This window comes from Gastrolobium bilobum, unplaced genomic scaffold (assembly GCF_033153095.1).
Source record: "Gastrolobium bilobum isolate Gb01-03AN ecotype WA unplaced genomic scaffold, APGP_CSIRO_Gbil_v1 utg1608, whole genome shotgun sequence".
Classification (NCBI taxonomy): Eukaryota; Viridiplantae; Streptophyta; class Magnoliopsida; order Fabales; family Fabaceae; genus Gastrolobium; species Gastrolobium bilobum.
In genome coordinates, this window is record NW_026898739.1 from 483460 (window position 1) to 511172 (window position 27713).

General features: G+C 37.2%; 1 protein-coding gene across 1 annotated transcript; it reads right to left on the bottom strand.

Annotated features, from left to right (window-relative positions):
- Positions 1-1025: 1025 nt before the first annotated feature.
- LOC133283748 (uncharacterized) lies at positions 1026-27046 on the bottom strand. Its single transcript, XM_061480661.1, has 5 exons — positions 26925-27046; positions 26152-26413; positions 24737-24851; positions 18718-18836; positions 1026-1481 (listed from the first exon to the last, which is right to left on the bottom strand). Exons 2-5 carry the CDS (start codon positions 26373-26375, stop codon positions 1430-1432), a joined length of 510 nt encoding a protein of 169 aa, XP_061336645.1. The 5' UTR covers positions 26376-26413; positions 26925-27046; the 3' UTR covers positions 1026-1429.
- Positions 27047-27713: the final 667 nt, after the last annotated feature.

A 27713-nucleotide genomic window follows, 5' to 3' on the forward strand; every position in this document is an offset into this window, starting at 1 on the left:
ACAATTTATTTCATTTTGCATTTTATTACGTATCATTTCATTCTACAATAAAACATCCGAACAAAATCTATGAAGTTCCCATGTCTGTATTCATTTTGTAACTTTTCCAAGACTTGAAAAGTTTTGTTATCGCAACACGTGATGAGCCATCTTCTTTATTATTTTCTTTTAATAAATAAATTATTATTATTTTCTTCTTTTTAGCTATTTTTCATAAATAAAGAATCGAAGCTCACATGTTTTGTTTTTTCTAAAAACGTAGCAGCCCATGTGAACCAATGCCACTTGATGTGGTGCTGTCACATGCCACAAACTGTACATTTTTTTGTTTCTTTTTTTATGAATGATGAATCCATACGGTATCACATGTTGCGCCATGCACACTTGCATTTTATTTGACTAAGCATAAAAAATAATAATTACAACACGACACAAAACACCCAAATAAGTAAAATTATTCTTATATACATCTTTTATTACGAACCTATTAAAAGCACATCAAAGAATAATAGCCATTCGCTATACACTGATATTGAGAGAAAATCTTCAAATACAAGGAAGACCAAGTTAGGGGCTTTCTATTATTAAATAGGAAAATTATTTTTTCTCTTTTTACTTATGTTTTCTTTTTCTTTTTCTTTAAGTACTAAGTTTTTTCCCTATTTAATAAAAAGGAGCATTCAATTTGGTGCTTCCATTACATTAGGCCTCCAGAATCTAGATAGTGATGTGTACCTTTTATCGAAAAAATAAAAATTTAAGTTTACCAAAAAAAAAAAAGCTTTTACCCAAAAGATATTACTAAATGGATTCAATGGAAGGGTTCCCCATCATGTCTACGACATCTACAAATGAACCATGTTTATGTAGCAAAAGTACAAACGCTTGTAGTCCTTTACAACGTGTAAAGTCCAACAGTACAAACGTTACAAATGCCACGAACTGTCTTAACATCGCATGACACAATAGTAGAAATTGTAGTTGGTGATGACCGAAAAATAATCACAGAAACGGATATTGCTAAGATTTTCCCACGGAATTTCTACCAGAATCATAATTTTAGTTACAGAATAATTGATGTTTATAACTTTATATAATCATGCATGTACTATAAAAGAAAAAGTTCAGTACAATCCACATAAACCAAAATGAGTTGGCCATGCGTATCTAAGGTAGTGACAACAAAAGATGTTAAGTGTGCTCATTTGGTTTAAATTTTGGACAACGAATTCTTATGAAGTATCAATATAATCAGACCATCCATCGCTGTAACTTTAAAAAATCAATATAGGAAACAACATGAACCGCCTGAGGACATCCCAAGAATTTCCAAGTTCAGACTAGTAATGCAGTGACCGCGACGCAAAACAAGGCATTATATGACACATGCGTTCTTCATCAGCAGTGTTAAATGGAAACAATTCAGCTTCTATGCAATGCCTCTCACATACTGGTCCAACGTTGTATTGAACAGCTCACACCTATGAAAACCCATCAAAAGTTTATCAATCCAAAAAAGCTCTAATGCCTACCAGACAATCTACCAAAGCATAAAAGATAATCCCTGAACCCATTATATGCAAAGAGGAAATAAAAATGAAATTCAATAATTTATATATTAAATCAGAATTGAATTCGAGCTTTTCAACATTAAAAATATATATAAAGAAATAAGGTTAATTAATTGATGACACAATCGTATTAAGGAAACATGCATGAGTGACTTGTGACAACCACTTCCAGGTACCATATTCAACATCAACATCGACAACTCCTTTATCCTAAACTAACTGAAATCGATGGTAGATGAACCCAAATAAAAGATATGAAAGGGTTGAAAAAAGATAAAAAATAAAAATAAAAACAAAAATAAATAAATAAATAAAATAGTAATATAAATATATATATAAATATAAAAGTAATAAAAGAAGGGAAAAAGAAGAAAAGGGAGGAGATGAAGAGGAAAAGGACTAAAAAGAGATCGTCTGGAATATAGGAATAACAACGGGTCTAACCCTCCAACATACTTATAACTTTTCTCCATTTCGTTCTAAGGCACACCATCCACCAATCTATATCCAACTCCATTAAGTCTTGTTTTACTATCTTCCCTCAAGTAAGTTTCGGTCTACCTCTACATTTCTTTATGTTGAGTTCTTGGTAACAAACTTTTGTTCTTACGGGAGCATCAGGGTCTTCTCATTACAGGCTCAAACCACCTCAATTTATGTTCTCTCATTTTTTCAGCCACTGGTAATACTCATACCTTTCATCGAATATTTTCATTTCATATCTTATTCATCCTCGTATAACCACACATCCACCTTAACATCCTCATCTCTGCTACTCCCATTTTATGCTCATGTTGCCTATGTGTTGGCCAACATTCAGCTCCACATAGCATTGCGGGCCTTACTGCTATTCTTTAGAATTTTCCTTTTAACTTAAAGGGGGATTTTGTTGTCACACAAAAACCCAGATGCACTACGCTATTTCATCCACCCTGCTCTGATTCTATGATTACATCCTCATTAATCTCTCCACTTTTTTGCAAAAATGGATCCCAGGTATCTAAAAGCATCTTTCTTAGGTACCTCTTGACCAAGTAGATGAACGGGATCTTGGTCTATCTCTTTCCAGAGAAAACTCACACTTCAAATTTTCAGTCTTGCTCCGACTTAACGTGAATCCTTTAGATTCCAACGTATTTCTCCACAATTCAAGTTTTTTATTAACACCGTCTTTGTTCTTATCAATAAGCACAATATCATCTGCGAAAAACATACATGATGGCACTTCTTGAATATCTTTTGTTAGTCCATCCATAACTAAGGCAAAGAGATAAGGACTTAGAGCCGAACCTTGGTGTACATCAACTGTGACTGGAAAATAACTTGATGTTCCATTACAAGCTTTCACACATGTAGTAGCCCCATCATACATATCCTTGATGTTACTTGAATAAAATAATATGTTGTGTATAAAGCTAATACAAAGAGTTACAATATATAGAGACCCTAATGGGCTTAAGTGAGAAGCCCAGACCTAATCTAAAACTAAATAGGAAAAGAATATTTACAGATAGGAAAGTAATCTATACAAATCTATATATCTAATATTTCCTATTCTAACACTCCCCCTCAAGTTGGTGCGTATATATTGTGAGCACCAAGCTTGTTACAAATGTATTCAACCCGAGGACCTCTAAGAGCTTTAGTGAAGACATCCGCTAATTGATCATTAGAGTTGACAAAAGCCGTTTTGATTTCTCCTGACTGAACCCTTTCTCGAATGAAGTGACAATCAATCTCTATATGTTTAGTTCTCATGAAATACACGATTAGAGGATATATGTAGTGCAACTTGATTATCACAAATGAGTGTCATGGGTTGTTTCTATTCACAAAGATGAAACTTGTGAAACTTGTGTTTTCTGTAGTGGGCCTCATTTGTTTGATAGCTGCTCATCCAACCTAGAGTCTGTTTACTATGTGGGAAACCCCAATAGGAATGAGAATAATTTTTTCAACAATTCTTGGAGGCAAAACCAAGGGCCCCAATATTTTCAAAGGCAAGGGCAGCAAGCTAGACCCTCCAATGCCCAAACCAGGCAACCTTTTCCTCCTCAAAACTATCAACCTCCAAGGCAGCAAACAGTTGCTCAGCCTTTAGCCCCATATCCTCAAAACCAATCTGGTGAGATGACTTCCTCTTCAACCTCTTCCTTAGAGGCTTTGTTGAGGAAATATTTGGTTAAGAGTAAAACTAAGCAAAACAACTTGGAGGTTGTAGTGCAAAGTATTCCTGCTTCCTTGAGGAATTTAGAGTCCCAACTAGGCTATTTAGCAAGAAAAAGGTTTAATTTAAGAGGAAAACTTAGAATCTGGTCAGCCACCCATAGTCCATGACAGCCACCAAGAGGCCGAGACTAGTGATCCTTTGCCTGTTCTGGTTGAACTAGAAATTCAGACCCAAATAGATCCTTTTTTAGGGACTATTTCAAAGGAAAATCCACCTCCAAAGAGTTAAGCATCTAAGCCCACTGTTGAGACACATGTTGTCAACAACAGACCTCCACCACCCTTTCCCCAAAAGCTTCAAAAGCAGAAGCAGGATCACCAATTTAGGTAGTTTCTTGATCTCCTAAAACGACGTCACATCAATATTCCATTTGTAGATGCTTTAGAGCAGATGCCTACTTATGTGAAGTTTATGAAAGAAATTCTTTCTAAGAAAAGGAGGTTAGAGGAATTTGAGAATGTTGGTCTTACATAAGAGAGCAACCAGTATATGCTTAGCAAGATACCTCCCAAATTAGAGGATCCAGGCAGTTTTACAATCCCTTGCACCATAGGAGACCATTACATAGGCAGAGCATTGTGTGACTTAGGTGCTAGTATAAATTTGATGCCTATGAGTGTTGTTAAGAAGCTAAAGGTAGGAGAACCCAGCCCTACAACTGTTACCTTGCAACTAGCAGATAGGTTCTTAGTCAGTTGAAAATGTTTTGGTCAAGGTGGATAAGTTTATCCTACCAGATGACTTCATCATTTTAGACTATGAGGAAGATAAGGAGGTACCTATAATTTTAGGGAGGACTTTCTTAGCCACTGGTGGGTGTAATTCATGTTAAAGAAGGAGAGTTGTCCATGAATGTGAATGGGGAACAAGTAAAATTTAACATTTTAAAAGCCTTGAAGTACCCAAGAGAGTTTGAGGAATGCTCAATGATAGATATAATTGACCATGCTGTCCAGCAAATGATGATAGAGGCAGAATCAGTGGACCCATTAGAAACCAAAATGTGTGAGAGTTTGGAAGTCAGTAGGACAAATGGTTGAATACTAGGTCCATTCCCAATTGGAAAAACAAGAACTTTGAGTCACTAGAACTTACCAAAAGAGGTTTTAAAATTCCCAAACCTTCAATTGAAGAGCCTCCCATTTTAGAGCTCAAGCCTCTACCTAATCATCTTAGGTATGCTTATTTAGGAGAAAAAGACACTTTGCCAGCCATTGTGTCTAATTTGCTCACTGTTTTGGAAGAAGAGCAGCTGCTGGCTGTTCTAAAAAAATTTAAGAGGGCTATAGGTTGGTCTTTTGCAGATATTAAAGGTATTAGCCCCTCTTATTGCATGCACAAAATCCTTTTGACAGACCCAAATAACAGCTCTAGGGAGCAACAGAGAAGACTTAACCCAATTATGAAGGAGGTGGTGAAAAAGGAAATTATTAAGTGGCTGGAAGCAGGTGTTATATACCCTGTTTCGGACAGCAACAGGGTTAGCCCAGTGCAATGTGTTCCAAAAAAGGGTGGGATCATTGTTATAGAAAATGAGAAAAAAAAATTGATACCCACTAGGACTATCACTGGTTGGAGGATCTGTATGGATTACAGAGAAATAAACAAAGCCACTAGGAAGGACCATTTTCCCTTACCTTTTATAGATCAGATGCTGGACAGATTGGCTGGTAGGGAATTTTATTGTTTTGTTGATGGCTATTTAGGCTATAATCAAATAGCCTTAGCCCCTGAAGATCAGCCAAAGACCATTTTCACTTGTCCCTATGGCATTTTTGCCTTTAGGAGGATGCCCTTTGGGCTGTGCAATGCACCAGCCATCTTTCAAAAGTGCATGATGGCTATTTTCACTGATACGATAGAGCAATTTGTGGAAGTCTTCATGGATGACTTCAGTGTTTTTGGAGACTTCTATGAAGAGTGTTTAGAAAATTTGGGAAGAGGGCTAGAAAAATGTGAGTAGACAAATCTGGTTCTTAATTGGGAGAAATGTAACTTTATGGTGAGAGAAGGCATAGTGCTAGGACATAGGATCTCTAAGGCTGGTTTAGAGGTAGATAAAGCCAGGATAGACCAGATTGAAAAGCTACCTCCCCCTGTTAATATAAAAGGCATTAGATCCTTCCTTGGGCATGATGATTTTTATAGGAGGTTCATAAAAGATTTTTCAAAAATTTCTAAGCCTCCGAGTCATTTACTTGAACGCAACACCCCATTTCAGTTTGATGAGACTTGTCTTAAAACTTTTGAGGAGCTAAAACAGAAACTGATTTCTGCTCCAATAATAGTAGCCCCTGACTGGTCACTGCCATTTGAGTTAATATGTGATTCAAGTGATTGGGCAGTGGGGGCTGTGTTAGGACAAAGAAAAAATAGAGTTTTTCACTCTGTTGGCTGTGGTGTTTGCCTTTGACAAATTCAGATCATATTTGGTAGGCACTAAGGCCATTGTGTACACTGACCATTCAGCCATCAAGTACTTGGTGGAAAAGAAAGATTCAAAGCCTAGGCTAATTAGGTGGTCCTTCTCCTACAAGAGTTTGACATGGAAATAAAAGATAGGAAAGGATTAGAAAACCAAGTGGATGATCACTTGTCTAGGCTAAATGAAGGGCAGCAAAGTGAAAGTGTAGTTGAGCAAGCCATTAAAGAAACTTTTCCTGATGAGCAACTATTTCTGGTTTCCAATAGCACAACTCCATGGTATGCTGACATAGCTAACTATTTAGTTAGTGGGGTGCTGCCTAAGGAATTAAGTTATCAACAAAGGAAAAAGTTGATACATGACAGCAGATTTTACCTATGGGATGAGCCTTACATGTTTAAGATATGTGCTGACCAGATCATTAGGAGATGTATTTTGGAGGAAGAAAAAGAGGAAATTCTTAGACAATGTCATGACTCACCATATGGTGGTCACTTTGGTGGCATGAGGACAACGGGAAAAGTGCTGCGGTTTGGTCTTTATTGGCCAACCTTGTTTAAGGATGCCAATGTTTATATATGTTCACAAGTGTGATAGATGCCAAAGACTTGGCAATATTTCTGCAAGGCATGAAATGCCTTTGAAACCTATTTTAGAGGTTGAACTTTTTGATGTATGGGGCATAGACTTTATGGGCCCATTTCCACCCTCATTTGGAAACCAGTATATATTGGTTGCAGTAGATTATGTTTCCAAATGGGCGGACCGACACTTCAAAAATCTTGACGTGTCGTGTCCGACACTTCTCGACACTCTCCGACACTCCGACACTCCCCGACAATTCAACATGCGTTATAGAAACTCAATAAAAGGTTCAAAGGTTTCATTGTGTTGAGTTTTTAGTTCCAACTATTAGATTTGTTAGATTACGATTATCATTTTATTGAGTTTAATATAAATATTTGGGATATCTTATGTTTCTTTGCAAAGTTGATGAATATTATAAATTTAGTTCATTTTTTTGTTAAATTATTGAATATTAAATATAATATACACTACATAAATTAAAAATATTATTTAATATCAAAACGTGTACTAACGTGTCGAAATCTAACATTTTTTAGAATTAACGTGTCAGAGTGTCGTGTCGTATCGTGTCCGTGTCCCGTGTCAGTATCGGTGCTACATAGGCTGCCTTACCCACAAATGACTCCAAAGTGGTAATTAAATTCTTGAAAAAGAATATTTTTACAAAATTTGGGACCCCAAGAGCCATTATAAGTGATGGGGGAAAGCACTTTGCTAGCAGACAGTTTGAAGCTCTACTAGCTAAGTATGGAGTCAAGCATAAGGTTGCTATTGCCTACCATCCACAAACCAGTGAGCAGGTAAAGGTTACAAATAGAGAAGTCAAAAGGATCTTAGAGAAAGTTGTGAATCCTTCAAGAAAGGATTGGTCCCTTAAGTTAGACGATTCTCTATGGGCTTATAGGACAGTATATAGGACACCTCTAGGATGCTCTCCATACAAGCTGATTTTTGGCAAAAATTGCCACTTTCCCTTAGAGCTTAAGTATAAAGCTTATTGGGCAACCACACAGCTGAATTTAGATGCCACTACTTCAGGAGAAAATAGGCTCCTCCAACTCAATGAGTTGGATGAATTTAGACTAAATGCCTATGAGAATGCCAAGTTGTATAAAGAAAAAATGAAGAGATGGCATGATAGGCAGATTTTAGAAAAGAAGTTTGAAGTGGGACAACATGTTTTACTTTTTAATTCTAGATTAAAATTCTTTCCTAGGAAATTGAAATCTAGATGGTCTGGCCCATTCAAAGTTACTAAGGTACATCTTCATGGAGGTGTGGAAATTACCAATGAAAAAGATAAGAGAAAATTCACTGTGAATGGGCAAAGGTTGAAACATTATTTTGGAGAACCAACATTTCTATCTCTCTCTGTGACCATTCTGCCTTGTAAAACACAGTGACAAAAGTCTAGCTTAGACTTTGAATTAAGCATGTTTTGTTTGGTTTAATATGTTAAGCCAAAAGCATGAACAACGGAACTGAGGCGACTGAACCATGCTCGAGAAGACTGCTTGAGACCATATAAAGATTTACGAAGTCGGCACACCTTCCCAGACTCCCCCTGAGCAACAAAGCCAGGTGGTTGCTCCATGTAAACTTCTTCTTGTAAATCACCATGAAGAAAAACGTTTTTGATGTCAAGTTGAAGGAGTGGCCAGTGACGAACAACAGCAAGAAACAGTCGAACCGACACCATCTTAGCGATCGGAGAGAATGTGTCACTATAATCAAAGTCGAAAATATGAGTAAAACCATTTGCAACTAAGCGTGCCTTGAGACGATCAACATGACCATCAGGTCCAACTTTCACAGTAAAAATCCAGTGACAACCAACTATAGACTTCTCTGGAGGAGCAAAAACAAGGTCACAAGTGCCATTGGAATGAAGTGCAGTCATCTCATCAAGCATCGATTGGCGCCACCCTGGATGGGAAAGTGCTTCACCTGTGGTCTTAGGAATAGAAACAGAAAAAAGACTAGAAACAAAGGTGAAATGAAGAGGAGAAAGACAGTCATAGCTCAAAAATGTATAAAGAGGATAAGGGTTATGATAAGTCTTTGAATAGAGACTTTAGAATAATAGGATTAGTGATATGGTGACATATTTAATCCTCTTATATGTATGTCTTATCATACTTTACATGTAATTGTCAAAAGCTTTGATATGTTATACTTGTTATGCAGAAAACTAAAATTGAGCCCAATGGAAGAAGAAAAAAAGAAAGAAAAGTCCAGGCCCAAAAGTGATGACCTTCAGCAGAGAAAGATTGGGCCTCAATAATAGTGCAGCCCAATTCATAAACACAGTGAGAAGAGAAACATGAGTAGTTGGGGTTCAAAAATACTCAAGGACTCAGATTATTCCCCATTACCTTAAACAAACGAATCCTATCTACCCATAACCACTGAACATCCAAATCGTGACCTAGCCCCTTCGAACTTCACCTCAGCATTTGAACCAGCCACAACAAATCATAGCCGAATCCACACCTTGCGTCTAACCATTAGCACCCTTGACCTTGATTCTGTTAAAGCCTCTGCCATTAACTCATTATTTTACCCATTCATTTTTCCAAACCCATCATTTAGCCCAAACCGTTTATAAATCAGTATTTTAAGCTGAGGTGAAGTTGTTACAAAAAGTGATGCGCGAGTGTCGGTTGGGGCTGAAACTCGTGGAGGTGTTGCAGTAAGAAAGAGCGCACAATTAGTGGAGAGAGAACACACGTGGCGCACTTGAGGAGCGCGTGAGATCACTGTTGGTGAGCGATGGTCCATGCATGTGAGGATCAAGTATAAGAAGCGAGGAGATTTTGTTGGAGGTGGCTTTTTCTTCTGTAATTTTCTTTTCTTCAATTTTTCTTTTGGAGTTTTTCTTCTGAGCTTTTGAATATTGTAAATGCTGGTTGTTTTTATTCTGTGAATTTGAACACAGTGACGAGACTACTTCAGTGAATAGTTCTTGATCTGTAGATTTAGATTTCTGCACATTTTTATTTTCTTCATAGTTTTTTTTTTTTTACTTCTGTTAATTATCTCAATCCTTATGGATTTGAGCTAAACACTTTAAGGGTTGGGTGTTTGAGACCCCAACTACAGTGAATGATGCGAATTTCCTTTCTGATATGAATGTTTACTTTCCGAAGTTTAACTCTGCTTATTATTTGAATGCCTTTTCTATTTCGGCCGAATGGATTATGTATGTTGGGAGAAGAGTATTAGGAAATACTGTTCTCTGTAAACCGAGTTGAACTCATGGATTCAAATAAGGAATTATTTGAGGGAGTATTTCTTACCAGATTTTTATTCCTCCATGTGGTTATGAAGACCTGAGCTTCAAGCTCTTAATCCCATTAGCTTAGGGATAAGTTGTTTGGGAAAAAAAGAAAAAAGAATTTTAAGGGATTAAAATTCTATTTTAGTCTGCCAACGGAAAAATAATTGTTAAAGAAATTTTCTTAAGTAATTTGCATAAAGAGCCGTAGGGAAGGAATCAAAACCCAACCCAATTTTTTTTCAATTAGAACTCTTAAACTTTTTGTCTTCAATTCTGATTTTTTTTTACTCAGTTAAGTTCTTCATAATTTTGTGAAAATATCATCAAACAGAAAATGCCAAAAATAATTTTCTCAACTTATTTTATTCCTTTTTTAATTTGAGGAGCGAACTAGTTTTTGACATCACTTTTTAATTTGAAACCTTCCAGTGAATAGTAACTTCTGATTTTTCTTATTTTCAATTTAACCAATTTAATTTTAGTTTTTTTTTTAGAATTTAGTTTAGCAATTGCAATTTTTCTTTTATACTTTTTCTCCAAAAAGATCCTTGTGGGAACGATATTGGGGTTCTAAATACATCTTATATTACTAGTGGCTGCGTATACTTGCGCAATTCTTGCATACTCATTAGCAAGGCCAACAGGTTACGAGAAGTATGTGTACCTTTTCTTTGAGCAATGGGAAGAGCCTCTGGTGAAGGAGCTGGAGGGGAAGAATCAACAAGAGGGGGCGATGAGTCAGCCAGAGTCGAGTCGACAGGAGGCACAGTTTTACGACGCTGATAGGTGAGAAATGGACGATCCTCAGGTATGGAAGCAATAGGCTGCTCATATGGAATAGAGTTACCTGCAGCTGGCAAAGACAAGTCCAGAAAAGGAACAGGAAGAACATGATCAACCTGTGACAATTGAGATGGGATAGAATTAAAGGGTTGTTGATCAAGAAAAGTGACATCAGCGGAAACAAAGTAACGCTTAAGATCAGGAGAATAACAACGATAACCCTTTTAAAGACGAGAATAACCAAGAAAAATACACTTAAAGGCTTTGGATGTTAACTTGTCCTTACCAGGAGTGAGATCATGAACAAAATAGGTACAACCAAAGACATGTGAGGATAGAGGATAGAGAGGAACATCTGGAAGCAACAAATTATAAGGAATGTCATTATTAAGTACAGATGAAGGCATACGGTTGATGAAAAAACAAGAGGCAAGGACTGCATTGGCCCAGAAGTGAAGAGAAACATGCATATGAATAAGAAGAGTCCGTGCAGTTTCAATGAGATGTCTATTTTTACGTTCAACTACTCCATTTTGTTGTGGAGTGTGAAGACAAGTAGTTTGGTGTAAAGTACTCTGTGTGGCTAAGAAATTAGAAAAGTCAATAGAAACATATTCCTTAGCATTATCACTACGTAAAATACGAATAGAAACACCAAATCGAGTATGAATTTCAGCAGAAATTTTTTTATAAATAGAAAATAACTCAGAACGATTTTTTATTAAATAAATCCAAGTACAACGTGAAAAATCATTAACAAAGGTAACAAAATACTGAAACCCTAAAACAGTTACACTACGACTTGGACCCCAAATATCTGAATGAATAATTGAAAAAGGAGCATAAGCTCGTTTATTGACTCGATTGGCAAAGGAGGAGCCTATGTGCTTCCCTTGCTGACATGACTGACAATCTAAAGTCTGAAGACCGGATAAAAGAGGAACCATCTTTTGCAATTTTGAAAGACTAGGATGACTGAGGCGATTGTGGATGAGTTGTGGAGATTCTATGAGAGAAAAAGCAACTGAAGGACTCAGCACAACCAGGTAGAAAAGATCCCGTGACTCACGGCCCACTCCAATCGTCTTCCCCGTACCCGGATCCTGACATAAATAGAATGGTTTGAGAAAGTAACAATACAATTAAGAGAGTTGATCAATTTACTAACAAAGATTAAGTTATAAAGGATGTCAGGAATGTAATAGACAGATGTCAAGGTCAATGAGGAGGTTGGACAGATTTGTCCAATCCCATGAACAGGGGCTTTAGTGCCATCAGCAAGAGTAAAAAGAGGATAAATTATCAGAATAGGTAAGGGATGAAAAGAGTTCCTTATTACCACAAAGGTGATCAGTAGCACCTGAGTCAAATATCCAAGGACCAAGTGATGCACAATGAGAAACACACGCAACGAGATCACCAGTTTCTGAAGCAGAGGGCTGAGACTGAGGAGAGGCCTTCCTTAGAAGGGTATGTAGTGTTTCATAGTCTTCAGAGGAGAGAGAGACTGTATAAGTTGAAGCAATATCTGATTGAGCTATATTAGCAACATGAGAGAGTCGCAGGTGAGGATACTTCGTGTAGCAACGTTCCTCATATTGACCGAGTTGCTGACAATAATGACAACGAGGTCGCTGAACACGTCCTCTGGGCCACGTCTTCCCTGGCCTCTACCAAGGCCACGAACACCTCCAATGTTCCCGCGAAAGTCAGTACAAGAAACTAGAGCAGTGGAATCAACAACAGAAGATGATGCAGGAGCAAATTTCTTATTAAGGTTCAGAAGACGCTGATACGTCATTGATAGATTAGGATTCCCACTGGTCAAGATAGTATCCCGGACATTATCATATTCTTTGGGAAGACCAGAAAGTGTGGCAACCATAAACAGACGTTCCACCTGTTTCCGATATGCAAAAGCATCATTAGGATAGGGCAACATATCCAAATATGCCTGCATCAGAGATCGACTTTTGCCAACATATGTCTCCATCTGAGCGTCAGATGATTTGCGCAGATCCATAAACTGAGACATGATAGAATAGAGCTGCTGAACATTCCTCCCACACTTCATTGCATGTTTGAAAAGAATAGAAAATATCCAAGACGTCTGGATCAATAGACTGCCAAAGGATACTCATAAGCTGGTTGTCAATCCTTTCCCAATCATATTTTTCTTCCTAAGGAATATCAGTAGATTTAGTTGTGAGATGGTTCCCATGTCCCTGTCCAAAGAACCAAACTCGAACAAAGGTGGCCCAATTCTTATAATTAACAGAACCCTTCAGCTTTGAAGAGGTAATGGGCCCAATATTGGTGGAGAACTGGAGATGATATTAGGGGAACTTTTGGCAGGACAAGAGGGAGAACTGATCTCCGAATGAGCAGGAGAAGATGCTGCCACAATAACAAATCACAAGGGTATACAATCAAGTGAATAGAAACTAACCTGATAGCAAATCAAGAAGAGGCTTGCACAAAAAGTGAGACCCACAAAGAACCAACCACAGATCTGGAAGGAAGAGGAGAGGGCGAGCTTTTCTATCCAGGAACGACCGGAAAATTCCACCAGAACAGTGCACACGCGCCGGTTGAAGGTGGCGCATGAGAACCACTCGCAGAGAAGACGGGTGGCGCATGAAGGTGAGTGACGGCTGCGACGGCGGTCGGACCTCCACAGAACTGGTCACCGGGAGGAGAGGGACTTGATCGCAGGTGGTTTGGTTTGAAAACTCGCCGAAAAACTTCTCCGGCAGCCGGAACAATGATGGACGATGGTTCCGGTGGTGGTCGGAGGTGTTGACGCGTTCGGAAATCACTCTAAAGGAGCTTACAGCCCTAGATGGCTTGTCGGAAGGACGCACGACAAGGAAAAGAGGACTCATAAGCAGTTGGCTTAGGTTTTAAAGCGAAAACGAAGTTTTAAGCGGAAGCGAGGGTCCCCAGAACAAAAGAGCTCTAGTACCAACTTGAATATAAAATAATATGTTGTATATAAAGCTAATACAAAGAGTTACAATACATAGAGACCTTAATGGGCTTAAGTGAGAAGCCCAGACCTAATCCAAAACTAAATAGGAAAAGAATATTTACAGATAGGAAATTAATCTATACAAATCTAAACTAAATCTATATATCTAATATTTCCTATTCTAACAATGTCTTTACATACTTTGATGATACTTTTTTCTTCTCAAGAACCCACCATAAAACTTTCCTTGGAACCCTATCATATGCTTTCTCAAGATCTATGAACACCATATATAAGTCCTTTTTTCGATATCTTTCCATTAATTGGCGCATCAAGAAAATGGCTTCCATGGTACATCTTCTTGGCATAAATCCAAATTGATTTACAGAAACCTTGGTATCTCTCCTCAAGCGAGTTCAATAACTCTCTCCCACAACTTCATAATTTGGCTTATTAGCTTAATGCCTCTATAGTTAGAACAATTTTGTATATCTCTCTTGTTTTTGTAAATAGGCATAATCATACTTTTCCTCCATGCATCAGACATCTTATTTGTCTGAAAAATCTTATTAAAAAGATTGGTCAACCATTTTATTACCATATCCCCCAAGCATCTCCACACTTCAATAGGGACACTATCAGGTCTCAAAGTTTTATTGGTCTTCATCCTCTTTAAAGCCTCTTTAACTTCATGTGTATTAATTTTGGCACAAATCTTCTATTCAAATTATTATAAGTGTCCTCCAAATCCACCTTGCTTTTATCGCCATCCCCATTAAACAACTTGTTAAAGTAGTTCATCCATCTTTCATTTACATCTTTAACTCACACCAAAAGTTTTTGATTTTTATTCTTGATGCATCTAACTTGGGTGAGGTCTTTACTTTTCTTATCCCTTATTTTTGCAAGTTTATATATACATTTTTCACCATACTTGCTCCCAAGATTTTTATACAAAATGACGAAGACCTTGCCTCTAGCTTTCCGCACTGCTTTCTTTGCATTTTTTCTCGCCAATCTAAACTTTTGCAAATTCTCTTCATTAGGACTTTTATGCAAAGATCTAAAGTATTTCTTCTTCTGTTTAATTGCCTCTTGCACCTCTCCATTCCACCATCATGTTTCCTTTGTATGAAATCCATTTCCTTTGCTTTCTCCCAACACCCTCATTCCCATATTCTGAATACACATAGCCCTCTCATTCTATATTGCATTTGCTCTTCCATCAAACTCCCAAGGTCCTTCATGCAACATTCTTTCATTTAACTCTCTTTTTCCTCCTTAAGCTTACACTATCTTATCCTTGGGTTATGGGCCATCTTCCTCATTGTAAGTACTTTTTTGAACCGAACCTCCAGGACTACCAGCTTATGTTGCGTAGCGACACACTCTCTTGGGTAGATATTACAGTCGACACAAGAAGTTCTATCTTCTCTTCTAGCCATAAAGAAATCAATCTGACTATGATTTTGGCCACTGTGATATGCGATTAGATGTAACTCCTTTTTTAGAAAAAAAGGTGATTGCTAGCATCAAATCTAGGCTAGTGCAACGTTCAAGATATCTTCTTCGGTCCCATAGCCAAAACCTCCATGAATTCAATCAAAACCTCTATTATTTTTACCAACATGACCATTTAGATCTACTTCTAAGAAAATCTTCTCCTCTTGTAGTATTCCCCTCAAAACCTCCTTCAAGTCTTTCCAAAATTGGCTCTTATCATTTGGTTGCAATCCAACTTTGGGTGCATACACACTGAGGATATTCAAGATTAAATCACCCACTACAAGCTTAACCAGAATAATCCTATCGCATTTTCTTTTGACGTCAACAACTTTATCTCTGAAACTTTTATCGATCATAATTTCAACACTATTTCGACTCTTGTTTATACCTGTGTACCATAACTTGAAACCAGTTCCATCCACTTCCTTGGCCTTTTCTCCAACCCACTTAGTTTTCTGTAAGCAAACAATATTCATTTTCCTTCTAGCAAAAACATCTGGTAACTCCCACAATTTACTCGTTAAGGTTCCTATGTTCCAACTTCCCAAACGGATCCTTAACCCCTGGGATATACTCGCCCGCCACGCTCGCCCATCCACGTGTTGGGACCTTGACATACTTCTAACCAAATCCGAGTGAAGACCTGGCGCCTTGCCTTAAGGCAAGGACCCTAGCTCATTTATCACTACACTTGGGGCCCGATTTGTCTTGTGGCAAGGGCCCTAGCCCATTTTTCGCTACACTCGGGGCCCGATGCAACGCGTCGCTATGAAGGTACGCCCCAAAGAAAAATCATAAGGGTTCATCTCACAAATACAGCTGCTTTTTATGGATGGTTCGCTACATCTGATGCCAACCCACTTCCTTTATCCTGGCTTGGGACAGACCATGCATGCAAGCATACATAGGCGGAGTTTGCCAGATATTAGACAATAGATATGCTTAGATGACTTATTTCCTAAAACGCAAGCGGCACAACTTTCAAGGACCCCGATCTATTTAGCTCCTGAAATCAAGCATGCAAGATCACATCAAAAGTGAATGTGAATAGGCTACAAGCCTAAAACCTATCATGGAGAAACTCATTGCTCACTAGCTCACGGGCTGAATTGGGTTAGGGCCAGAATATTCCATTGGGCTAGCAGACATTCTACTGAGCATCGCAGTAGAGCGCAAAATGATATACTATAATTAAAATATTTAGAAGATATCTTATAATATTATGATTATACCTTAAAATGGTTTGTAATATCATAGATGGTCTCTTGGGATTAGTTTCTATATTTTCATATATTTCATGATTTGTATTCTATTTAACTGAGATAGTATTAGTATAAATAGGGATTGGTTCTTTGTAGTTTGGACCAGATTATTCTCAACAATGTCGGTATAATTTGTTTTCTTCTTACCAGCCACGCACAAATTCTGGTCACCTTTTTCTCTTTGGTTCATCTTTGTTAGTAGGCTTTTCTGCCGGCCACTGCTCCACACACCGAGACATGTCATTTTTCAATTTTGTCACTTTTTTGGTTGGCGCTAGCCATTGTCAATTGCCGCCCTCTATATAGCTGTTATAGATGTAATATAAAACCATTCATGCATTTTCACCTAACACTTAATCTTTTGGGTGTTGGAAGTATTCAAGTATGAGTTATAAAGAAGTACCACATCGACTAGACATAGACCAAGTGATGACCATATAAATGCAAAAGACCATAAACCTACAACCTTAAAATTTTGGGTTGAGGTGTGGTGTCGACCCACTTATTGTAGTTTATCATTTGGCCCATTAGTGAATGTATCCCTTGCAAAGGGTTTTGGACTCCCCCATACCATTCCCAACAGTGGTATTAGAGCCAAAGGTTTGGTTGTGCTGGGAATTTGGAGATGGTGATGTTTCAAGGCCTTCGCTAAAGGCTAGTGTGACTCCAATACTTAAAGAAAAAAGACTTCTGCAGAAGCTGTCCTTAAGGGGGAGCATGATGTTAGGTCTCGCACTTGAGGGGAAGATGTTGTAGTATTCAAGTATGAGTTATAAAAAATTACCACATCAACTAGACATAGACCAAGTGATAACCATATAAGTGCAAAAGACCTATAAACCTACAGCCTTAAGGTTTTGGGTTGAGATGTGGTGTCGCCCCACTTATTGTGGTTTATCATTTGGCCCATTGGTGGATGTATACTATCTCTTCCATTCAAAACATTGGGACATTTGCCGGAGCTATGACCAAGTGATTTATAGTTTAATCATTGTTGTTTACTTTGTTCTTATCCCAAAGGTTCTTTACATGGTATCAGAGCTTCTCGCCGTCCCCCACTTTCTCTTGTGGACTTTCTTAGCACAGGTAGGTTGGGCCTGTTACATTGTCCACTCTTCAAGCCCAATGGGCTCTCATGTAAAGGGGTGTGTTGAGATATATAGTCTCACATTGGTTGTATGTGCAACTAATGTGGAGCTTATAAGGCCTTGGACACTCCCACCCTTTGAGCTAGCTTTTGGGGTGGTGTATCCCAAAGGTTCTTTACAGTTCTAATAAAAAAAAGAAGTTAAACTTCAGCACAAGGTGGGTGGTCTATGCATTATTCATCATTCAAATCCAAAGAGCTCTTGCGGAGGAGACATGTTAGAGATGTAATATAAACCCAATTATGTGTCTTCACCTAACAACTTAAGCTTTTGAGAGAATTAATTCATAATAGCCATGAGTAGTGTTAAAAGACAATAGTTACTAACCAGTGGTAGTGGGTTCAATTCTCATTTACTGTATTGAAACAATTTTATTAATAATTGGTCTGGTTTTACTATAGGAAATAGGAAAAGATTGTATCTTCGAGAGGCCTTTTGACACAAGTTCACCAGTCCACTTTGAAAGCTCTGCACAGCTTGGGTACTAGGAAGGATCATAAGAATGTGTGATGGTTATGATATGACAGCCATATCCCTTTTCTTTTTTCTTTTTTCTTTTCTAGTATTGAGGTTAAGTGGTGTCCAGGCCAGCTTATAGACCCATTTCAAGTAATCCAACTTCTTGGTTCGACCAAAAGCAAGCCATCCACAATGGAATTGAGAGATTAACAGGGTTATTCCTAGAGGCCAAGTCTTTGAATTGGAAAAAATAGGATTTGAACCTATGACACTGCCTAATCATATGTCACATGCAGCATGCTCACCTCCATTACTAGTGCAACTCCTTGGGGTTAAGACAGCAACTTTGTATTAAAGGTATACAATGATGCCACTTAATGATGGGACAGCCCATGGATGATAATATGAGACCACATATTCAAAAGACAAGTATATTATTCTTTTTTAGTAAATGGACATGTATGTCGTTTACAGGGAAGTATAAATTCTGTTACCTAATAGGAGACCCGGGCGTATAGAGTGGATTCTTGACAACATATTCAACATACAAATTGTAGATATACTTTAGGGATTCCCGTAGATCACCAGTTCTAGGATGAGTCACCAAGATAATCTGCAAGAAGCACGGAAATCATGGCAGTCACATTAGGATCATCATAACAAGCACCTATAAATGAATATTGCTACTGAAAGTATAATTTGATAGTTTTTGTGACTGTTTTCGCTTTGCAGAAATATATATTTTTAATTGGTAAAATAGCTCATGGTGTTACTAAGGCTAAGTATAGTAGGACATCTTACTTTACCCAACTTTTAAGACAAAACCCTCCGAAAGAAAATTTCAGGGAAACCCACCAAACTCAATTATCCACTACCATTTATGCTTTGATAGACCAATGCCAGACATAGAGGTCATAACATCATAAAAGCATGAATGTTACAATTCCAAATTAGAACCTCAGCTAAATACATACCGAACAATTGAGAGAACAGAACTATACTATAGTTATTAACTTATTTTCCTTGAGTTATACACAACAATACCAAAGATTTGAAGTAAAAGCTCACCATATATCTAGTGAAATATGAATGTTACAGCCTCAATTCCTAAAATAAAACATTTTGCCTAATGCGACGCATGGTAAACAGATTAAAATGAAAATTATCAAAATGGGATAAGAACAAGAAAAATTAGGAACTACGAATGAGTATAGCTTCCATTCAAACCATGGTTGGAAAGTAAAAAAATGCCAAGATAGAAGTGGATCTTCCCCCAAATCTGAATTGGTATGTGTTAGGCTTCATACTTGAGCTGTAACCACCCTGTGTATGTGGCAGGTAGGAGTGAGGAAAATGCGAGGTGAGAAATCTGCTAGGCGAAATGATGAAGGCAGAGAGAGGGAGGGTAGGAATCCAGGCAGTTACTCAATAAGGAATTGGGGCTTAGGGTAGGGAGGAATCAAACCCTTTAAGCGTTATGATACAAACCTTGGGAGAGACTCCCTCCAAAAGCTAGCTTGTAAGGTAGGAGAGCTTAAAGTCCATATAAACTCAACACTAGAACCTTATGTTTCCAATGTGGGACTCCAAGTTCCATACCTTGCAATTGGATCGTAACATCCCACCACACTCTACAGACCCGGCTCCCACGCGGCCTGGCTTGGTGCTAGTTTTTTATTAGCCCTGGGCGAACACTGCAATGCCAATGTAACCAGTTGCACCACTCGATTGCAGCTAGGAGACATAGTGGAAGCTCTAATACCTATTGACACGAACCTTAGGAAAGCCTCGCCCAAAAGTTAGTTTGTAAGATAAGAGAGCTCAAAATCCAAATAAACCTCACACTAGAATCTTATGTTTCCGATGTAGGACTCCAAGTCCCATACCTAGTAATTGGATCATAATACCCTGCAATATTTCTATCTTTTGTTTTCTTGTTTTGTGAGTGTGAGGTGAGGAACCTGTGATTTTGATCTCTATAATTAGGGATGTCAATTCGGGTTGACACGACATGAATATATCAACACGAACACGACACAAATTTGTACTGGTGTCAAAACCTTCAACACAAACACGATCAACAAATTCTGAGAGTTGACACAACACGACACGGATAACACGCAAAATGAAATTTATGAGTTCTTGACACCAACACGAATCACTTTTTGTACGAGTTGACACGACACGACACGACACGAATTAGTCAAAACAGTAAATAGCTAAAAAAATACGGGTCAAATGCATGTTTGCTTGTTGACACGGCACGACACGAATTTTTGCGTGTCATATTGATGGAACCCAGAAAAATACAATACTAAATTCATTAACAATTGAGGCCTAGCCTCTTTTTACATACACTAACACTATAAAATGCAGAAAATAAACCCAGAAAGCCTCAACTCTCCCTCAAGTCAAATACCTAGGCTCAAGAGTTCCTTAGAGGTCTCCCAATTTTCCCACTAAACCAGTATCGAAAACATGCATACCTCACACTCTCATACTCCCCTCCTTATATCCTATTATTTGAGAATATTCTAGAATAGTTTCCATAACACTAACTAATTCCCTAACTTTCAGGCATAGTAGTTAATTGCGTCGCAATAGCGTCGCAAGCCGCGCCGTATAGGCGTTGCGGTGCCTCTCCCCAAGTAACCGCCCCGCGCCGCACCGAAACGCAATAGCGGCCATTGCGATCGCATTTGCAGCAAAATTGCGGTCATATTGCTGTCATAAGGCAAAATGCCAATTTTGTCCTAAATTTATATGTGTAACAGAAAAAATTTAAGGATTTTTTATTCTCTTTGTGTCTCTCTGTCACTTCTGCTATCTCTGCCTTTAAAAATGTTTCTTTTTGTCATTATTTCTGTCATATATCTATTCCGCTATTTCCGCAACCGCAACTCACTATAACGCTATAGCATTTTCGGGGTTGGCCGCGACATGCCACAATCCGCATTTGATAACTATGCTTTCAGGCCCATGGCCCATCAATACTCCCCTTCCAAAACCCACCTTGTCTTCAAGGTGAAGAAAGGGGATAGGTAATGTGGGATAATTTCCACCCGGGTCCCATTGCTTGAAACATCTTGACCATGTCCTCTCAATGACTTGTTGCAACGCCCCAGTGAATTTAGAAAGCCGTTTGGACTGTTCTTCCCTTTTCCTCTCATTCCCGTTGCTCATTGTTTCCCTTCGTGTTGACCACTACCTTTCTCCTGGGTCACTCATCACCAGCCCCTGCCCATGAAGTCAATCATTGGGCCTTGTTATGAAAGAATTGGGCCCTTTTTCTTTATTGTTAGACCCATCGTTTGTATGCCATTGCTGAAACGAATTGGACCCAATTTGAGTGCTCAAGTCCACTCCTCCATTATCACATTTCTGGTTTATAGAATTATTGGACCTATGGGTATTTGGATTGAAGCCTATCCTATTATTTCCCCCTAGCCCAGATCGAAACTCAAGCCATCCTGACCCATTTTTGCTCTAGCCCGTTCCACCTCCCCATCTCCCCATCATCACTTCGCGTTCTTCCACCCCTTGTGCCCACATCTTCATTCTTCCCAAATCTGCCACTGCGCATGTCTCCATGCCGCCATCACCTCGTCATCTGCATGTCTCAACGGAGTAGATAACACCTCAAAGTTTTCCCTGACTTTCTGCCTCACACTCCTCATCTCCGTCTTGAATTTCTTCTTTTTCTTGGTTTGATTCTGCGTTCTCTTCTTCTGTTTTCGCTTTAACTTCATTTTTGTCGATCTACTGCGTTCGTTCTGATCGTTCTTCTGTGTTTTTAGCTCTGGCTTCATCGTCTTCTTCTGATTCTCGATCTGCTTCTTCTACATATGCTTCTGCTTGTTTTTCTTTTTTTCTTTTTTCTTCTGTGTTTTCTTTTTTTGCTTCTCTGATTGCTTCTTCGATTTGTTCTTTTTTTTCTGCTTTCTTTTCGTGATCTTCTTTTTCTTCTCCAATTCTTTTTTCTGTTTCGTTTCTTCTTTTTTCAACTTTTGTTTCTTTGATTCTCGCTTTTTTTTCTTCTGCAAAACAAGGATCGATGCGATCTATAATGTCCAAATTGTTTTCTGAAGTTGATGAAAAGCATCTTCAACTCGATCCAGTCCTTCTTCCACTCGATCCATGCTTGCTTCCAATCGATCCAAGCTCCTCTACATTCTGTTCACTTTGTTATCCATTATTTATTTATTTTCAGATCTGGAATAGAAACACCCCTTAGATCGGAAGTGCTCTGATACCAAATTGATGGAACCCAGAAAAATGCAATACTAAATTCATTAACAATGGAGGCCTAGCCTCTTTTTACATACACTAACACAATATAAAATGCAGAAAATAAACCTCGAAAGCCTCAACTCCCCCTCAAGCCAAATACCTAGGCTCGAGAGTTCCCTAGAGGTCTCCCAATTTCCCCACTAAACCAATATTGAAAACATGCATACCTCACACTCCCACACTCCCCTCCTTATATCCTATTATTTGAGAATATTCTAGAATAGTTTCCATAACACTAACTAATTCCCTAACTTTCAGGCTCATGGCCCATCACATATTTTGCCAACATGAACACAACATGAATATAAATATGGGTCAACCCGAACACAAATTTTCGTTTTGTGTCGGGTCAAGAATTGACACCCCTATCTATAATAGAGATTTATCCCTATTTTTTGTAATAAAATACCTAGTTCCTATCAGTATGCGAACATAAAATGGAAAGGCTCTTGTTGATGGAGAATGGAGAGATTATTTTTATACTTACTCTATTTTTCTTGTGTACTATACCTTGGAATTCTGGGTTTGCAATTAGGAAATCTAGAGTTTATTTGTTTCAGTCTTAATATAACTTATTACTAGTCCGATTACAATTTTATTTCCTACTTTGAATTAGAAGTTCTTTGGTCTAGAGTTCCAGCTACTTATCCATGTATAATTAGGTTTACTTGAGTAGCCTATTTAAGGTTTTAGTATCCGTCTTAGGCTTCTGAATCTTGTCATAAGATTTCATAAAAAATAATTTACAGTATTCTCAGTTTCCTTTGGTTTCCTCCTTCTTGTTCTACACCAATTGTAGAGTAACATTTTTTTTTCAAATGGCTTTAACGTAGATTACTCAAATCATCTAACCACTTTGGACTCATAAATATTCCAAAAATGCAGTTTGACAAGGATACTAGACCAAATTCTTGTGACTGAATTGATGTACTTTCATCACAATCACCGATGAAACTAGCACATTTCAACAATAAGCCAATGCCACAATTATTTCCATGCGCCATTCTTTACAAAAATTACTTTCTTTGTAGCAAAGCTCCAAATTTTTATTTTCACAGACAAGCTGATCCCATTTTCAGTAGGGAAAAAAAAAAACAATTTGTTAATGATGGTGTGGAATGAAAGCAATCTCAACTTCAATACTACTATTCACATTCTCAATTGCGGGAGGTTTGGGCGTTGGGTAAAAGAAGGAGCTTGAGATTTGAAGGGTTGGGGTTCTTTGGAAACAGGTTCAGGGGAAATAACAAGGAGAAGCCATGTCATTTTCCACCTGCGAGTCCATGTCACCCAACAAATTGCCACATCATAGGTTAATGTTCCACATGCAATTTTGTAAGTTAAATACAGCTAGGTTAACAGAAGGATGGATGTATGTGGCTAAACAATTCATTTTTTGGTGACCACGGGTTAGGTTTTATTTTTTTAGGGACTAATATGTTCCTGACAAAAATAAGTTAGGGACGAAAATGATTATTTACTCAATCTACTATCTAATCCAACCCTAGACCATATAACTTACAATGTGGGGAGAGACCTGAAATGACCAGATACACAACAGATTGGATTGAATAAAAATGGTCAACCTTTAAACACCCTCACATGCAATGCACTCTAGGTTCTCCTCTTCCAAAAACTTCCAAAATCACTCTGTCACGAAGCAGCATGCTAAACACTCTCCTCTTGCCACACAACATAAACATCATTTTATTTCCTCGTTCCACAGCCTCAAACCAAACCTTAAGGAGCTTATAAACATTTTATTGTTCTGCAACTAACATGCAGCTTTACAAGCCATACCGAAGTGGACAAAGCCAAAAACCAATCATTCTCACATTTGGTTAAAATATATATGAATTTGTAAGTCACTCAAAAAATTATATCAGGCCAAAACTCACAAATCCAAAGATCAAAACATAGTGTTTCAAAATTCTTTCACTTTTTTTTTCTCTTCTTTTTTGACTGTTCTCTGCCTCTTCAGTTTTCCATCACAACTTAGGTCAATATACCCAACATTTTTCTGATAAAAAATGTGATTAATATATATAATCGAGAAATAGAGAATAAGTGCCAAATAACTACAATTATCAATGAATAATTGTGCAAAAGCCAAACTGCCAAAGTGCAAATGATTTTGTCACTAAATTTCAGAATATTCAGTGACTGTATCCATAAGGATCTCTAATAATATATACGGGAAACAAGAATATCGTTGTAGCTGACCTTTATTCCAGAAGGACTTTCCATGAAACTAAGTTTGTATGTATTAGTGCGAAAACTGTGAAATGAACAACCTTGGCCAGGTAACTGAGGCACGCCAAGGTTTCCTTTCTCAGCACTGCACAACAAGTTGGAGTACAATGAATTAAACCTATCAGTGCAATGTAAAATGTACAGACCAGCAACAAAAATATCAATATAATTCCTTTAATCATTAAACAAAATAACCATTATAAAATCCATGACTTGTTGATAATCAAATATTAATTATGCAAAGCATAAAATATGCATGTGATGTGATATGTTATAAAAGGTTCATGGAGATGAGAAATCTAGAAGAATCAGAATTAAAAATGACAGATGCATCAGAATAAACAAATATCTTACAGAATTGGTCCAGAGATTAAAGAAATAATGAAGGAAAAAATACGATATTTTTTTTTTATTATTGATGTAATCTCCCCTACCCCTGGATCAATGGAAAACCCAAGGTCAGGAAGAGAAACAATAATTACAGTACTGTTGTTTCCCATGTATTGGAGAACCTGATCTCTCAAACTCACTAAACTGTAACAAATGAATCCCCTCTCCTCTTCTTTTCTCATGTCTTACTTTTGACTATTCCTTAGAGGAATATACTCCAACATCAAGTAAACCTAACTACTGCATCTAACAATATCAATTAATACCAAGCAACTATCTATCTACTATATCTAACAATACCAATTAGTATACTATATCTAACAATATCAATTAACTTTAACTACTATCACTAACAGGGCCTAGCCCAACTATATCGTTAGGCCCATTTTCATTTCTCCTCACATTTGGGGTCTGCTACTAACAATATCATATTAAATCATTGAGGATCAAGTTAACCAAAAGTGAAATTTGTGGGCATGTGGCTTGGGTATTATGAGGGAAATTAAGGAACATCATACACCATCAACTTACCCACACATTAGCAAGGAGTAGAGGAAATAAACATTATTCAAATGTCCTTTTTGGAATTCACGGCCAGAATCAAGTATTACATTTTAAATTGCATGTACCCTGTCCCAACTTAACAGCTTTTCATTTTTAACACTTAGAAGTATTTTCCATGCATTGCATATGGAAAAAATGTGTTCTGTAAAATCTATCCTTGAGAATGCAGATGCTAGATTAGAAATGCTTCAAGATAGAAATAACATGGAAGGAAATTTGGCAATTTTTGCAACATCGTAACATAAATTTCCATTAGTATCCCTTGCATTAAAGAATAAGAGAAAAGCCAATCTTCAAATTACTTTTAATGTGATAAGTTACTTCCTATATTAAGAAACTAATCATGGAAGTAAAACTAAACAGTTCAGATGGGAATAAGATAGCATTAAGAAAGATTTGGCACGCATTCAAAATCCAAGAGTTAAGCATACCTAGTGGGGTCCATCTTGGCAGTTAATGACTTAAGCGAGAAAAGCAAACCAAACATTAACTTATGGTCTTGCTGGGCATTCAAAGTGCGCAACGGGCGATTCCACTCTCTATAGAGCAAGCATACACCATTCCTATTGAACACATACATCATATGGCCATTGTTTCCTGAAGCTGTTGGCACAGGTGGTGAGGGACTGATCTCAGACCCCCCGAAGAATTGCATTCTTGATCAACAGGGATGTACAATAGATTGATACTGACCTACAAAAAAATAGGAAAAAGAAAAAGAAAACCTAATACATAAGCTAATCACATTAAGCATGATACTTCAGAATTGGCCAGTAAACGCATAATTGGATTTCACAAAATTAAAGGCATGCATAGCAAGGATGAAAATAAGAAAAACATAGTGCAAGGGTAAAAATTCGTCATAACTCATTCTAGACATCATCATGAACTTGGATCATGAACACAGTTTGCTACCATTGTTTAGTTATACAACTGATTGATTAAACAAATACAATAATCACAACAATAATAATAATTACAATTAAAAAAATCAAAAATCTCCAACAAAATCAGATTACAGAGCTCCAAAATCAAAGCCCAACCCCAAATTCATTTTTTCCTAATCTAGATTTGCAGTTTCAAAATCAGCGACGAACAAGTTTTATTCAAAGACGAAAATGAGGGAAGGAGAGAGAATTTTAACAGAGAATGAAAAACAGATAGTGATTCGAAGCACATAGAAAGACGCATAGAGAGAACTTACCGGCGAGGAGCGATGGCGGAAGTGCGTGTCTTGACGTGACTTAAGATGGGAAAATGTAGTGTGGTTTTCTTCAGATTTGGAGCTACCAAACTAGTTCGAATCAGTTCAGCACCTAATCAACTGTTACACCCTACTTATATATTATTTGTTTAACTTAGACTTTTTATAATTCTTTCTAAATAATAATATAATAAATTTTAATAAAAATAAATAAAATAAGCAAATCTAGTGATAAATAAAATTTAATTTAAAATGAAACCTTTTATGTACGTACCAAAAGCAAAATGAAACCTTTTAATCAGTTTTAAATTCAGTTAAATTAAAAAAAATTATGATTAAATGACACTACATTTAAAATTAAAAAATTTATTATTGAATTAAATAAAAATTTTAATAAAATTGGTATGCATTATTATTTAAAAGAGGGTAATATAAATAATTAAGTCACTCCTAATAAATATATTTTAATTAAATTTTAATGAAAATAAATAAAATAAGTAAATTGTATGATGAATAAAATCAACTTTAAAATACAAGCTTTTAATTTCTATATATTATAAAAATAATTTTGCATGTGAAAGTCAATAATTGTTTTAAAGAAACTCTTATAATTATGATTCAAAAGTAGTTATATTTATGATTAAATAACTTTGGTTTATTTGTAATAACCAAACAAAGATAATGTATTAAACTTAATTCTTCCAATATAAATTTTTTATGATAAATTTTTGTTATGGGAAATTCAAGTGTGATTGCCAAGCAATTAAGTTCTATATCAATTTGAAATGG

Bases quoted from the DNA above. Each gene is read 5' to 3' on its own strand.
- LOC133283748 (XM_061480661.1), bottom strand. From the start codon at position 26,375: ATGCAATTCTTCGGGGGGTCTGAGATCAGTCCCTCACCACCTGTGCCA. The intron at 18,837-24,736 runs GTCAGCTACAAC...TGCTTCTTGCAG, and splicing joins AAAGTCCTTCTGGAATAAAG to ATTATCTTGGTGACTCATCC. The intron at 1,482-18,717 runs GTAACAGAATTT...GGGTTTTCATAG, and splicing joins ACGCCCGGGTCTCCTATTAG to GTGTGAGCTGTTCAATACAA.